Source organism: Carcharodon carcharias, chromosome 4, assembly GCF_017639515.1.
Source record: "Carcharodon carcharias isolate sCarCar2 chromosome 4, sCarCar2.pri, whole genome shotgun sequence".
Classification (NCBI taxonomy): Eukaryota; Metazoa; Chordata; class Chondrichthyes; order Lamniformes; family Lamnidae; genus Carcharodon; species Carcharodon carcharias.
In genome coordinates, this window is record NC_054470.1 from 130469539 (window position 1) to 130485695 (window position 16157).

General features: G+C 42.7%; 1 protein-coding gene across 1 annotated transcript in view; it reads left to right on the forward strand.

Moving 5' to 3' along the window:
* The window catches only part of st8sia4 (ST8 alpha-N-acetyl-neuraminide alpha-2,8-sialyltransferase 4), a 66969-nt gene that overhangs the window by 27483 nt on the left and 23329 nt on the right, over nt 1–16157 (forward strand). The window contains exon 4 of the mRNA XM_041186386.1: nt 5398–5691. Within this exon, the coding sequence (XP_041042320.1) occupies nt 5398–5691 (294 nt within the window). The remainder of the gene's footprint in view (nt 1–5397; nt 5692–16157) is intronic.

Genomic DNA, 16157 nt, shown 5'->3' on the forward strand with positions numbered 1-16157 from the left:
AAACATGAGCAGCAGCGCTCAGTGCTGCCTGTGCGGGCGGGGGGAGAAGGGCGAGTGGGGTGAGCGCGAACTTCACACATGTGCGCGAGTGAATGCTTGAAAATCTCCCTGAGGCACAGAGCTCCCTCAGAAAGATGAAGAGTTAAAAAAGAAAATAAATTAAAAATGTAATAAAACATGCCCCCTCATGCGACTCTGTCATATGAGCAGGAACATGTTATTAGTTAAGTTTTAAATTTTTATTTTACTTTTATTTGCTTTAGGTTCCATGAACTTCAGTTTTTTGAATAGACTGGAGAAACTGGAAGAGGAGGTTAAGAGGAGATTTTGTAGAAGTGCTCAAAATCTTGAGCAGGCTAGATACAGAGAAACAGTTCCCATTGACACAAGGGTTGACACAAGAACCATAGGACGTAGATAAAAAATGATTGGTGAAACAGCTGGAGGAAACAGGAAGAAAAACCTAGTGAGTGGTTAGGATTGGGAATGCACTGCCTGAGAGGGTGTTGGAGGCAGATCAATCAATAGAAATTGGAGAAGCACCTGACAGAAAAATATTTGCAGAATAACAGGGAAAGGGCAGGGGAGTGGGACTAGCTAAACTGCTCTTGCAGTAATCTGGTGCAGACTTCATGGGCTGAATGGCCACCTTCTGTGCTGTAACCATTCTATGATTCTATGAAGTCCACACTCCTTACTTTAAAGCCCTTGACTTAGTAAAATAATATAGATATTTCTGCAGCTCTAACTGCCATAGCTTCGCGAGACAAAAAATTCTGTCATGCTCACCAACCTATCACATATCCAATTTGTCCTGTCATGGCACTCCTTGATATTTTTGTTCACTGCTCCCTTCTCCTTTTATCCCATCCTAGAGTCGTGGAGTCATAGAGGTCTATAACACAGAAAAAAGCCCTTCGGCCCATCGAGTCTGTACCAGTCAAACAAGTACATCACTATTCTAATCCCATTTTCCAGCACTAGGCCCATACCCTTGTATAGAGGCTTTCACCTCTCACCCCTGGTTCTGCTGTCGCCGAGATGGTCGAGTGAGGGATATGCCGAGCTGTGAGGTATTAAAAAAACTTCCCAATCAGAATAACCAAACTCCATTTTAAACTCTGCTTTTTAAAAAAAAATTATTTTGTTACCATTTCTTCAACTTTGCCCAAATTCTAGATTAAATTCCAATTGTTTCAAAACCTTTTAGCGTTTTGTAAGACATTTCTCACCCAAGAGGCACCCAGCTTCTTAAATAGATAACACTGTAACCATCCAGACTAACTACAGAAGAGGAACAGAATCTTTACCATTTTTCTTTTGTTTATCCTTTTTCTCCTTTAAAACAGTCTCAAGTTCTGATGTTTGCTACTTGATCAAATTTGAAAGAAACCATCAGTAAAATGTGTCTTTAATTTGAATTTTAGTCGTACTTCTTTTCGTCTGCTACCAATGTTTTGAAAAGTCTAAATTGGATTTCTGCCAGACTTCTTCAAGACTTCAGGCTTATCTTTATGTTTTGGGAAACAAACTGTAGAGCCTTTTTACAGCTGTATAGTACATGTTAATTCATACTTAAAGTCATGTTTTCATCCAATAACTTTGTGTTCATGAAGAACACCCTGCTTTAACAATGAATTGACAGTGTTTTGAATTTTCAGCTGGGTAAGAGTATGGCTTCATGGTAAGAAGTAAGGATCGTGAATGTTGGTGGTGGTGCAATGTAGTGTGTTTGACCACAGTTTTGCCTGGTAATTCACAAGTACCTCATATTAACCCTGAATGTTAGAGTATAAGATAGATATTATAAATTGTTTTATCTTTTTGACCTTGTATAGTTAAGTTTATTTTTATTTGTTCAAAATCTGTGGAATCTTGTGGTTTTATTCACTTAGCAAGTGTCTTGAAACTCAAACCTTGTCTACTTTAACTAAAATGTTACTGATCCATAACCGGATTGAACCAAAAATTTGGGGATCTAGTCAAGGATCATATCATGAATTGGGGGCACATCTGGGATTTTGAATCCATAGACAAATACAAGTGTTGGTACTTGCTGAGGTTAAGGTTGAAAAGTTTTTCACAGTGCATTTTACTATACTGATTAAAAAGCAGAATGGCTTTGTCAATTGCTACAGCTTTTCCACAGAGGGAAGATTTATCCCGGAGTGATTTGCAACAATTAACCAAGGTTAGGTTAATTGCATTAACAAAGGGGTTAGAATTAGAATTAAAAGCAGGGGCTAAGATAGCAGACATAATTGACTGTTGCTTCTCAAATTTCAAGCCAATGATACCTCGATTACTGTAGAGCCCACTTATGCTAATCTGTAAGATTTTGGCTTTGGGAGCCACAGATACCTAAGATAGGCAGTCAAATATTCTTATGTAATTTTGAAGTAGCTTATTAGGTTTATTAAGAAGGAACACTTTCAATATAATGCATGAGCTAAATGGGCAGGAAAAATATACAACCGGTGACAGATGAGAGAGGTTCGCTGATCCCAGAGGACTAACAGACGGTTGGTACAGTTGATCTCAGTAGCTTGTGGTGGCAGCATTCTGCTCCAGCTGAAGTGCGAGGGAATTCTTCCCTCAGTTCCCCTCCATCATCCCTGGTCTTCCAACTGAACAAGCTTGACTAGGACTGCCACCTGACGAGGACTGTCCCCGAGCACTCGTTAATGTACTTTATTTCTAGGGGCTGGTAGTTTATCTTTCGAACCAATGATTACAACACAGGTACACAAGATGTCAGGATGGTTACCTGCCCGCTGTCCATCACCTAGCTCAAGGTCAATTTTTAGTATACCTCATGCTGAGGGTCATTTGTTTGCCCTTAGTAGACACTCATATAGATAAAAGGGTACACAAGGACCCAGAAAATTCCCTGTGCAATCAATCCTGGAAGGTGTACATCTTTGTTTTCCCTCAGTCCCTGGCTACTAAGAATGTTTTTTTTCCTGAAGAGAGACAGAAACAGAAAATATACAACCGTCTTCAAGGGTTTACAATACAATGCCTGCTAATTCTACGATATTCTGAAAGACACCATTTCTTACAGTCTTACACACCCGAGAGGGTCTCCGTGTTTTTGATGGCGTGCTGCATCCTTTGGAATCTCACAACTATAAAGGCCCAACAGCAGTTTCTGGGATCTGGGGGCCATATTAGCAGGAAGAGGTGGTGGAGGAGGAAGGGAGGAGACCACGTGCACCACATGCAACTGGATGGAATGAGAGGGACTGCATTTTTTTAAATTCATTCATGGGATGTAGGCTACTCTAGGTGAACCAGCATTTATTGCCCATTCTTATTTATTGCCCACGCTTGAATGGCTCTGGACCTTGAGGGCCCAGCTTTGGACTGCACCACTTTGGCATGAATGGCAATAGACTAAGCTGGCTGCAAGGGAACAGCAAGGACACTGGTGAAGTGACAGTGCTGGGACTGCTGCCACTGTGAGAGAAGACAGCAGATTCATGCTCCTTGGTGCCATTGCCACTCCTCTGGGGCAGCTCTCAGAGATCCTTGTAAACTGTTGGAGCACAGATTGCTGGATAACTAAGAGCCTACATGCCCCATTGAGCACTGAGATCTGCACGCACAATGGCAGCTGTCAGTGCTTGGATGGCAACAGCCAGGGTCTCATGACTTCGGCCTGAGCTTTTACTGCAGTACTGGGACACCAGAAGCATTCATGAGTCAGCCTGACAGGGCTGCTCCATGCTTGTACTCGCCACTTCCATAGTGGAAAGGATGGGCTCCAAACTCTGCCCTGTTCGGTGCCACATTGGAGCCCAACACCTTCATGCTTCTAGCCAGTGACTGGAGACTAGCTAACGGGTCTGTCAATTTATCGAGAATCTCAGTGTACATCTTAATCAGCTGCCCCAAGAGGTTCTCATCTGAGTCTCCTGCAGCAGGACTCATCTATGACTTTGTCCTGCTAGGTGTTTGCACTAAACTGACCTATCCCTCTGGCCTGGCTACATCCCAGCCGTCCCCGGGGATTCACCATGTGCAGAACCCAACTCTAAACTAGCTTCTAATATACACTAGTATCTGCACTGGTGGCTCTGATGTAATGGTGCTTCTTCCCCAGAACAATGATATTGCTCTTGTCCTTCCTCATGAGGCTGCAGTGGCTGATTAGGCAGCAATTCTGAACTACCTGAAAACTCAAAAGCATAAGGGGAGGGCAGGAGTGAGGCCAGGCAGGTGGGGAGGAAAGCAGAAGGTCCCTGATCACTCTGTCCGCACTTTCCATTTCATATCACCTTTCAGGATGAGGATGAGGAGTGAATGGAGAAAGTGCCTTAGGCAGCAATGTGCCATCATCTTGTATAGCCTCGGCGGCGCCAGTGGCTCTATGGCATTGGTCCCGGTATTCCCACTCCTCCACAGCACTGAGGTACACGGTACTTCTCTGCCGATCCAATGGGTCTCCTCTCCTGTAAGAGGAAAGAATGTTAGTGATCATACGTCAGTATGATGAGGCGATGTGCCTGCCATAGTTATAGATTTGTGTGGGTGTTTAGAAGTATGTCTGGACCTGGCATGATTTGAAGGGGTGTTTGTGGGTGAGATGTAGTGTAAGAATGTTAGGAGTGAGTCTTGAGTGCCTGGGTGTGGGGTGTGCTGCTGGGTGAGTGATGGGTTTGTGCTGCATTGAGCAGTGTGATAAGAAAGTGATGTGGGCAGTGTGATATGTCATGTGCAGATATGAGTAAGGTATTTAAACTTTTATTGGTGCTGCTGCCATGTCCTGGGTGCCACACACTAGGCATTAACCCCCGCTTGTCGTGTGTTCCTGTTTCCTTTGGAAACATGGCCTTCGTGGCCTCCACCTCTCTGACCCATGCATTCAGGGCAGAGTCACTAAAATGGGGAGCTGTTTCCATGGCCTGGGGTGACATCCAAATGCTCCAATGTCTGCAGTGCACTACTACAACTGCCAAATGTAAGGACTGCAACTTCAAAACAGAAAGGCTGTTTGCAGATGTTGTTTCTTCAGAACACTACTCTTGAACTGCACAGAGGCAGCCAGCAGCGCAATGGAGAGCAGGTCAGCACGGAGCCACTTGTAAGCCATGTGAAAATCAGGGAAATGAGCTGCGTACACAGATTTTACCTGCTACTCACTTCACTTCAACCAGTGTGGACAGATCGCAGATCGCAGCCCCTGCATCCAAAAATGGTCACAAATGAAATCCTAGCCCATTGTCTTTTGTAGATTATTAATAATAGATACATATATGTTGGAACTCATATGAAAGTATTGGCTGTTTAAATTATTTTTGATTATTTCCATAGTCTGTAATTTATTTCTAAATACTAATAAATATGTTAATTGGGAAGAAAACCTTATGCAAAAAATAATTTTATTTGTTGTAGGTGTAACCTTGCTCCCCTCGTGGAATATGCTGATGATGTTGGACTCAAGTCTGATTTTGTCACAATGAATCCATCAGTCGTGCAAAGAGCTTTTGGAAGTCTTCAAAGTGAGACAGACAGAGAGAAATTTGTCGACAGACTGGCTGTGTTGAACGACAGTGTTCTGTGGATCCCCGCTTTCATGGTTAAGGGAGGAGAAAAACATGTTGAATATGTAAATGAGCTGATTCTGAAGAACAGGCTGAACATCCAGACAGCCTATCCATCCTTACGACTCATTCATGCTGTCCGAGGGTAAGTATCACTCCATGGCTCAGACTAGGTTAGTTATACGTTTTGGACCATGAAGTAGGCAGCACGTTGAACATATGCTGGTCGGGGATGTATGACATTGAACCGCAAACCTTAAATACTTTGCTGCTCATCTGAATTCAACTTCTAGGTCAAACAATTGGAATTTTAAAAAAATCTAAAGTTTTCTCAGATCTACCAATTTTAATCCAAGCAATTAGATTTTAAAAAACTGTTTGGATTAACGAGGGCAGAGATCTTGCAAAATGTTGTTATATAATGCCTGCTTGACTTGTGCAATATAGACAAGATATCACCTCCATTTAAACCACTCATCCTCTATGTATAGTGTTTGAATCTATAAGGATCAATCTGCAACCTTTTCAACACCAAATGAGATAAAGAGTAGATGACAGTGGGAAAATATGATTGGAACCTGGCATTATTTTGAATAATGCACAAAAACTGATCCATTCTCAGCGAAATAGTCTACAAAGGACTTAAGATTGATAACATAATTTAGATTTTCTGTAATTGAAATCTTTCCTGACCATAAACTCATTTATCAACTGCATTCAAAGGCATTGGAAGTTAAAAGATTACTTATTAAAAAATTAATAGTCATACACCACTCTGCCATATAGTTATGCCTGATGAGTGTCTGCCTCCATGAAGATATATGGGCTAGAAATGGATCTAGATCTGTAAATAATCCTTATTGACATTGAAAACAGTTGCTGTATATGTAAGAAATATACTAGCCCTATCTCAAAGAATATGATGTAAATGAGAGTGCTGTGTAGAAAGGATGAATAGCTCAAATGGGAGTGACAAGTTACATCAGGTTGACTTTTTGAGAAAATTTCAGAGATCCCACCCCACCAATGGATCTTACACATTGAGGTAATTTATTTGAAAATTGCAGGTGCATTCAGACTGATTGTGCAGTTAACCCTTAGTGGCAAATGGTCTTGGAACCTTTTGTTCTGTTGTTCATATAAATAAATACATAAATATTTAATACATAATTGGGTTTTCTAGGTCTCACAATGCCTAATAATTATTTTGTCTATCTGCCAGTATCTTTTTCAAAAATGTTTTTAAAAAAGTTAATTTTGTAACCTTTTGGTTTAAAGAGGAAGTACGATAAGCAAAATTCCCCCAACATCCCTCATGTAATGAGGGTAGATAATGACGTGCTTTTTCTTGGTGATGACTTGTTATCATGTTTTATGCTTTAAAATTGCTGAGTAGAAGCAGGTTTCCTTCATTCAACACACAGATTTCATTCCACTGTGTGGAAGCATGATATTTGATAAGGGGAATTTCTGTACAAAACTTCCATTCTCAGACTGTCTCTAAAACATAAAACATTGTAAGATGTGACCGTAGGGAATCCAGTATATAGACAAAAAATCTTCCTTTTACAATCTTTAGGGATGTTGAGACAACTCAGTGGAATATACTTTAACTCCTTTAACTACTCATTTGTAAGGATACATCAACAGTATTTATGAACTGGGTGCTATAAAGGTTGACTGCTCATTTGTAAGTTTAACGTCAGACCACAATAGTATCGTGAAATGATTAGTCATAGCCAGTGCTAAAGTTTTATTCTGACATATGTGCTATGAATGGTGCAATGTGATCATTGTATGCATTTTCTTAATAACATAGTTGTTATGTACAGAGAGGGCTACAGTAATGTGGTTGATACACGGACTTCCAAAAGGCATTTGGTAAAATGCCACATCACAGGCTTGTTAATAGAGTCAAAGCTGATGGGATACAGGTACTGGACCCCTTATCCAGCATCCCAAAATCTGGAAGGACCTGAAACCGGCGACATTCGCAGCTGGAGAGGAACTTCCGGTACGCTGAGTATTCGGGTCTTGGTGCACCAATCCCTTGCTCCATGGGTCTAGCCTTATTTATTTCATGTCTGGGTTAATGGCGCAGAAGCCAGCCTGGTCCACCCCTCATCCCTTTCCCGTCCTGGCTGGGTCTGGCTCGGTGGAAAAATCACCCTGGCTTTAAGTTTGAATTAATTATTATCCAATTTCCACTACACCACACCCCACCCCCAAACCCCAGATCTTAAATCAGTAAACCCCTGTATCCGGCACACGCTCGGTCCCAAGCTTCCCAGATATGGGATCCGGTACATGTAAAAAGGACAGTGGCAGCATGGATAGGAAGTTGTAAATTTCGACAGATGACACAAAACTTAGAAGTATTGTGAACTGTGAGGAGGACAGTGATCGGCTTCAAAAGGACAGAAGAGGCAGGCGGAATGAGAGGAAGAGGGGGGTGGTGGGAGAAAGGAAAGTCACTCTTTCGTGCATGCAAAACAGTTCAAACAGTTGCTTGGTGGTCCAGAATTGAATATTGCTGAAAAGAGAGACAAGTTGCCAAAGCTTTTTGTCTTGCACACATCAGGACAAACGCAAGAATGCCAAATTTCAAGCGATCACAACAATTTATACGACAGGAGATTAGCAGATACAAGGGAAGCAAATCAGTAGAGGCATTAGTGGAGTACAGACAGTGCAGGGTGGAGCTTAAGAAAGCAATTAGGAGAGCAAAGGGGATATAGGAAAGCTCTGGCTGGTAAAAGTAGGGAAAATTCCAAGATATTCTATAAGTATATCAGTGGGAAGAGGATAACCAGGGAAAGAGTAGGGCCCAAAAGGGACCAAGGGGACAGTCTATGGGTGGAGCCAGAGGACATTGCTGGAGTGTTGAATGAATACTTCACATCCGTCTTCACCCAAGAGAATGAAGATGAAGGTATCGAACTTGGGGAGATTGTGAGGTTCTTAAGCAAATTAATATAGGGCATGACAAGGTATTGGAGGTGTTGGCAGTCTTAAAAGTGGACAAAGCTCCAGGTCCAAATGGTATGTGTCCCAGACTGCTAAGGGAGGCAAGGGAGGAGATCGCAGGGGCTCTGACCCGAATTTTTAATTCCTCTTTGGCCACGGGGGAGGTGCCAGAGGACTAGAGCACAGCTTATGTGGTTCTGCTATTTAAGGAGGGTTGTAGAGATAAGCCAGGGAATTACAGGCCAGTGAGTCTCACGTCAGTGGTAGGGAAACTATTGGAGAAATTTCTGAAGGAGAGTATCTATCTCCCCTTGGAGGGACAAGGTTTGATCAGGGATAGTCAGCATGGCTTTGTCAGAGGGAGGTCATGCCTAACAGATCTAATTGAATTTTGAGGAGATAACCAGGTGTGTAGATGAGGGTAGTGCAGTTGATGTACTTTAAATGGATTTCAGCAAAGTCTTTGACAAGGTCCCACATGGGAGACTTTTAAAGAAGGCAAAGGCACATGGGATATAGGGTAATTTGATAAGGTGGATTCAAAATTGGCTTCGTTGTAGGAGGCAGAGGGTGATGACAGAAGGATGCTTTAGTGACTGGAAGCCAGTGTCCAGTGGCGTACCACAGGGATCTGTGCTGGGTCCCCTATTATTTGTCATTGATATAAACGACATAGATGACTATGTGGGGGGTAGGATTAGTAAGTTTGCGGGTGACACATAGATTGGCTGGGTGGTTAACAGTGAGGTTGAGTGTCTTGGGCTACAGGAAGATATAGATGGGATGGTCAATTGGGCAGATAAGTGGCAGATGGAATTTAACCCTGAAAAGTGTAAGGTGATATACTTTGGAAGGAGTAACTTGACAAGGAAGTATTCAATGAACGGCATGGCACTAGGAAGTTCTGAGGAACAAAGGGACCTTGGCATGTGTATCCATAGATCTCTGAAGGCAGAGGGGCATCTTAATGGCATGTTGAAAAAGGCATATGGGATACTTGCCTTTATCAATCGAGGCATGGATTACAAAAGTAGGGAGGTCATGTCGAAGGGTCATGAGGACTCGAAACGTCAACTCTTTTCTTCTCCGCCGATGCTGCCAGACCTGCTGAGTTTTTCCAGGTAATTCTGTTTTTGTTTTGGAGGTCATGTTGGAGTTGTATAGAACCTTGGTGAGGCCACAACTGGAGTACTGAGTGCAGTTCTGGTCGCCACATTATAAGAAGGATGTGATTACACTGGAGGGGGTGCAGAGGGGATTCACCAGGATGTTGCCTGGGATGAAACATTTAAGTTATGAAGAGAGGTTGGATAGACTTGGGTTGTTTTCGTTGGTGCAGAGAAAACTGAGGGGCGACCTGATCGAGATGTACAAGATTATGAGGGGCATGGACAGGGTGGATAGGGAGTAGCTGTTCCCCTTAATTGAAGGGTCAGTCACTAGGGGACATAAGTTCAAGGTGAGGGGCAGGAGGTTTAGGGGGATGTGAGGAAAAACTTTTTTATCCAGAGGGTGATGATGGTCTGGAATCTGCTGCCTGGGAGGGTGGTGGAGGCTGGTTGCCTCACATCCTTTAAAAAGTACCTGGATGAGCACTTGACAGGTCATAACATTCAAGGCTATGGGCCAAGTGCTGGTAAATGGGATTAGGTAGGTAGGTCAGGTGTTTCTCATGTGTTGGTGCAGACTCGATGGGCCAAAGGGCCTCTTCTGCCCTGTGATTCTGTGATAGGGGATTTTGTTTTTATTTATTCATTCAGGGGATGTGGGCGTTGCTGGCTCAGCCAGCATTTATTGCCCATTCCTAATTGCCCTTGAGACTGTCATGGTGGTGAGCTGCCTTCTTGAACAACTGTAATCCTTGTGTTATAGGAATACCCACAGTGCTGTTAGACAGCGAGCTCCAGGATTTTGACCCAATGTCAGTGAAGGAATGGCGATATAGTTCCAGTCAGATGACAAGTGGCTTGGAGGGGAATTTGAAAGTTATGGTGTTCCCAATCATCTGCTACCCTTGCCCTTCTTGATGGTAGAAATTGTGGGTTTAGAAGCTGCTGTTGAAGGAGCCTTGGTGAATTCCTGCAGTGCATCTTGTAGATGGTACACACTGCTGCTACTGTGCATTGGTAGTGGAAAGAGTGAATGTTGAAAGTGGTAAATGGTGTTCCAGTCAAGCAGGCTGCTTTGTACTGGATGGTGTCAAACTTCTTGAGTCTTGTTGAAACTGTATTCATCAAGGCAAGTGGAGAGTATTCCATCACACTCTTGACTTATGCCTTGTAGATGGTGGATAGGCTTTGGACAGTCAGGAAGTGAGTTATTCAATGTAAAATTCCCAGCCTCTGACTTGCTCTTGTAGTCACAGTCTTTATATGGCTTGTCTAGCTTATTTTCTGGTGAATGGTAATCCCCAGGATGTTGATAGTGGGAGATTCATTGATGGTAATGCCATTGAATGTCATGGGGTGATGACATCCTCTTGTTGGAGATGATCATTTGTGGCACTTGTGTAGTGCAAATGTCACTTAGCACTTATCAACCCAAGCCTGCATATTGTCCAGATCTTGCTGCATTTGGACATGGACTGCTTCAGTATCTGAGAAGTTGCAAATGGTGCTGAACAACATGCAATCATCCACAAACATCCCCATTTCTGACCTTGTGATGGAAGGAAGGTCATTGATGAAGATGGTTGGGCCTAGGATACCGCCCTGAGGAACTCCGATTGACTGATGCATTGCAGTAGAAAGCATATGGACATATGAATTAGGAACAGGAGGGAGGTTACTCGGCCCCTCAAGCCTGTCTCATGGCTGATCTGATTGTAACCTCAACTCCAAATTCCCACATACCCCTGATAGCCTTTCCCCCCCACCCCTTGCTTATCAAGAATCTGTTTACCTCTGTCTTAAAAATATTCCAAAACTCTCCTTTCACCTCCTTTTGAGGAAGAGATTTCCAAAGACTCACGACACTCTGAAAGGAAAGGAACTTCTCCTCATCTCTGTCTTAAATTGGCAACCCCTTATTTTTAAACAGTGACCCCTAGTTCTAGATTCTCCCAAAAGAGGAAACATCCTTTCCACATCTACCCTGTCAAGACCACTCAGGATCTTATATGCTTCAATCAAGTTGCCTCTTACTCTTCTAAACTCCAGTGGATACAAGACGAGCCTGTCCAACCTTTCCTCATAAGACAACCCTTCCAATCCAGGTATTAGTCTACTAAACATAGAAAATAGGAGCAGGAGTAGGCCATTTGGCCCATTGAGCCTGCTCCATCATTCAGTATGATCATGGTTGATCCTCTAGCTCAACACCAAACTCCCGCTCTCTCCCCATACCCCTTGACTCCATTAGTGTCTAGAAATCTATTTCCTTCTTAAATATATCCAGTGACTTGGCCTCCACAGCCTTCTGTGGTAGAGAGCTCCACAGGTTCACCACCCTTTGAGTGAAGAAATTTTTCATCTCAATCCTAAATAGCGTAACCCTTATCCTAAGATTGTAATCCTTTGTTCTAGACCCCCCAACAAGGGGAAATATCATCGCTGCATCCAGTCTGTACAGCCCTGTCGGAATTTTATACATTTCAATACGATCGCCTCTCATTCTTCTAAACTCCAGTGAATACAGACCTAGTCGATCCAATCTCTCCTCATACCACAATCCTGCCATCCCAGGAATCAGTCTGGTGAATCTTCGTTGCACTCCCTCTATGGCAAGTATATCCTTTACATAGGTAAGGAGACCAAAACTTCACACAATACTCCAGGTGTGGTCTCACCAAGGTCCTGTACAGCTGCAGTAAGACATCCTTGTTCCTGTCCTCAAGTCTCTCACAATGAAAGCCAACATACCATTTACCTTCCCAACTGCTTGCTGCACCTGCATGCTTGCTTTCAGTGATTGGTGTACAAGGACACCCAGGTCCCTTTGTACGTTAATCCAACAGCTTCATGGTTAATTTTACTTCAGATTTTCTTTCGTGCAATCAAATTCTCAAATGCTGTGGATGGATTTGAATGCTCACTTTGTGTGAATTATTAGCCCAAACTAAGTGTTTACCAAGTAAAATATATCCCAATGAGGAAGAAAGATGGTAAGAGGGGGAAGAAACATCCATGGCTAAGCAAGGAAGTTAAAGGTAACTTAAAGGCAAAAACTAAGGCATACCAAATTGCAAAGGTCAGTGGCAGGCTGGAAGATTTTAAAGATCAACAAAGGGTTACTAAAAAAAATAATAAAAAGAGCAAAGGTAAATTATGTAAGAAAACTAGCACAAAATATAAAAACTGACAGCAAAAACTTCTACAAGTATATAAAAGGAAAGAGAGTTGCTAAAGTGAATGTTGGTCCCTTGGAGGACGAGACTGGAGAGTTAATAGTGGGGAACACAGAAATGGCAGTGACGCTTAATCAATATTTTGCCTCAGTTTTCAAGGTGGAGGACACTAGTACCACCCCAATAGTAACAGGTAGTGCAGAGAGTTTAGGGAAGGAGGAACTTCGAACAATCACCATTACTAGAGAAAAGGTACTGAGCAAACTATTGGGATTAAAGGGTGACAAGTCCCCAGGACCTCATGGCCCACATCCCAGGGTCTTAAAGGAAGTGGCAGAGGAGATAGTGGATGCATTGGCTATAATATTCCAAAAATCCCTGGATTCTAGAAAGGTTCCAGTGGATTGGAAAAATGCTAATATAACGCCCTTATTCAAAAAAGGGGGGAGGCAGAAAGTAGGAAACGATAGACCAGTTAGTTTAACATCTGTCGTTGGGAAATTGTTGGAATCTATTATTAAGGAAGTAGTAATGGGGCATTTGGAAAGTCAAAATGCAATCCATCAGAGTCAACATGGTTTTATGAAGAGTAAATCATGTTTGACTAATTTGTTAGAGTTCTTTGAAGATGTGACAAGCAAAGTGGATAATGGGGATCCTGTAGATGTAGTATTTCTGGACTTCCAGAAGGCCTTTGATAAGGTGCTGCACAAAAGTTTAATACACAAGATAAGATCACACAGAGTTAGGGGTAATATATTAATTTGGATAGAGGATTGGCTAACCAACAGAAAGCAGAGTGTCAGGGTAAATGGGTCTTTTTCTGGATGGCAAGCTGTAATTAATGGGGTGCCACAGTGTTCGGTCCTTGGGCCCCAACTATTTACAATCTATATTAATGACTTGGATTCAGGGATAGAAGGTACTATAGCTAAATTTGCAGATGACACCAAAATAGGTGGAAAAGTAAGTTGTAATGAAGAAATAAGAAATTTACAAATGGATATGGACAGGTTAGGTGAATGGGCCAAAATTTGGCAGATGGAGTTTAACGTGGATAAGTGTGAGGTTATCCATTTTGGTCAGAAGAATAAAATGGCAACTTATTATTTAAATGGAGAGAAACTTCAGAATGCTTCAGTGCAAAGGGATCTGGGTGTCCTCGTGCATGAATCTCTGAAAGCCAGTATGCAGGTACAGCAGGTAATAAGGAAGGCAAATTGGATTTTGGCATTTATTGCTAAAGGAATAGAGTATAAAATAGGGAAGTGTTGTTGCAACTATACAAGGCATTGGCAAGACTGCACCGGGCGTACTGTGCACAGTTTTGGTCCCCTTACTTGAGGAAGGATGCAGTTACATTGGAGGCAGTTCAGAGGAGGTTCACTAGATTGATTCCAGAGATGCGGGTCTTGTCTTATTAGGAGAGATTGAGCAGTTTAGGCCTATACTCGCTAGAGTTTAGAAGGATGAGAGGAGATCTAATTGAGGTATATAAGATGCTGAAGGGGATAGACAAAGTAGACGCAGAGCGGATGTTTCCCCTTTGGGGCATTCTAGAATGAGAGGCCATAGTTTTAGGCTAAGGGGTGGTAGATTTAAATCTGAGAAAAGTAATTCCTCCTCATCTCTAAAGGTCATGAATCTGTGGAATTCACTACAGAATCACAGTGCAGAAGAGGCCCTTCAGCCCATCAAGTCTGCACCGACACGTGAGAAACACCTGACCTACCTACCTAATCCCATTTACCAGCACTTGGCCCGTAGCCTTGAATGTATAGACGTGCCAAGTGCTCATCCAGGTACTTTTTAAAGGATGTGAGGCAACCCGCCTCCACCATCCTCCAAGGCAGTGCATTCCAGACCGTCACCACCCTCTGGGTAAGAAAGTTTTTCCTCACATCCCCCCTAACCTCCTGCCCCTCACCTTGAACTTATGCCCCCTTGTGACTGACCCTTCAACTAAGGGGAACAGCTGCTCCCTATCCACCCTGTCCATGCCCCTCATAATTTTGTACATCTCGATCAGGTCGCCCCTCAGTTTTCTCTGCACCAACGAAAACAACCCAAGTCTATCCAACCTCTCTTCATAACTTAAATGTTTCATCCCAGGCAACATCCTGGTGAATCCCCTCTGCACCCCCTCCAGTGCAATGACATCCTTCCTTTAAAGTGGCAACCAGAACTGCACACAGTACTCCAGCTGTGGCCTCACCAAGGTTCTATACAACTCCAACATGACCTCCCTACTTTTGTAATCTATGCCTCGATTGATAAAGGCAAGTGTCCCATATGCCTTTTTCACCACCCCACTACCTCAGAGTGCAGTGGATGCCGAGATACTGAATAAATTTAAGGAGGAGATAGACAGATTTTTTATTAGTAATGGGTTGAAAGGTTATGGGGAGAGGGCGGGAAATTGGAGTTGAGGCCGAAATGAGATCAGCCATGATCGTAATGAATGGCAGGGCAGGCTCAAGGGGCTGAATTGCCTACTCCTGCTCCTAGTTCTTATGTTCTAAACCTCAGGATTACAAGTCTATTAGCTTAAAAGTGATACTATCTATATATGAATAATATCCTTTTTTCATGTCAGTCACCATATATTGCTTCAATGGAGCTGTTACATTAGAACAAACCACTAATGTGTTTGGCTTAAGACAAACCGCAGTAAACATAACTACACTCCAAGTTACAGACTACCCATGAGCAACACCATGACAGACTTACTAAAATGGAGCACAGGAGAATGAAAGAAAAAGCTTGTAAGAATGTTCTTTAGGAGATAAAGTAGCATATTAATAATTTAGTTCTTCACATTGATAGTTCCTAAATGCATGTAGTTTTAAATTCTTTGCAAAATGCGCAACACATATCAGATTACAGCCCCAGTTTATTCTGCTATAATCTGAAGGATACCCAGAAACTAAAAGAATTTATATTGGAAAACCTTTGTCCGAGAGCATTTAAGAGTGCAAAAGGAAATGGCAAAAAGGATTACCAAGATCAAATGTGTGTTCAAGAACAATTCAACAACATTCAAATTCCAAACTCAGCCATATCAAATGTAATAGAGTACGGCTATTTTTATTTAGTCATTCACAGATGCAGGCATCATTGGCTAGGCCAGCATTTATTGCCATTCCTAATTGCCCTTGGGAAGGAATTGACTTTTTGAACAACTGCAGTCTGTGTGTTTTAGGAACAACCACAGTGCTGTTAGGAAGGGAGTTCCAGGATTTTGACCCAGCGCCAGTGAAGGAACAGTGATATAGTTCCAGTCAGGATTGCATGCGGCTTGGAGGAGAACTTGCAGGTGGTGGTGTTCCCATGCAGCTGCTGCCCTTGTCCTCCTAGGT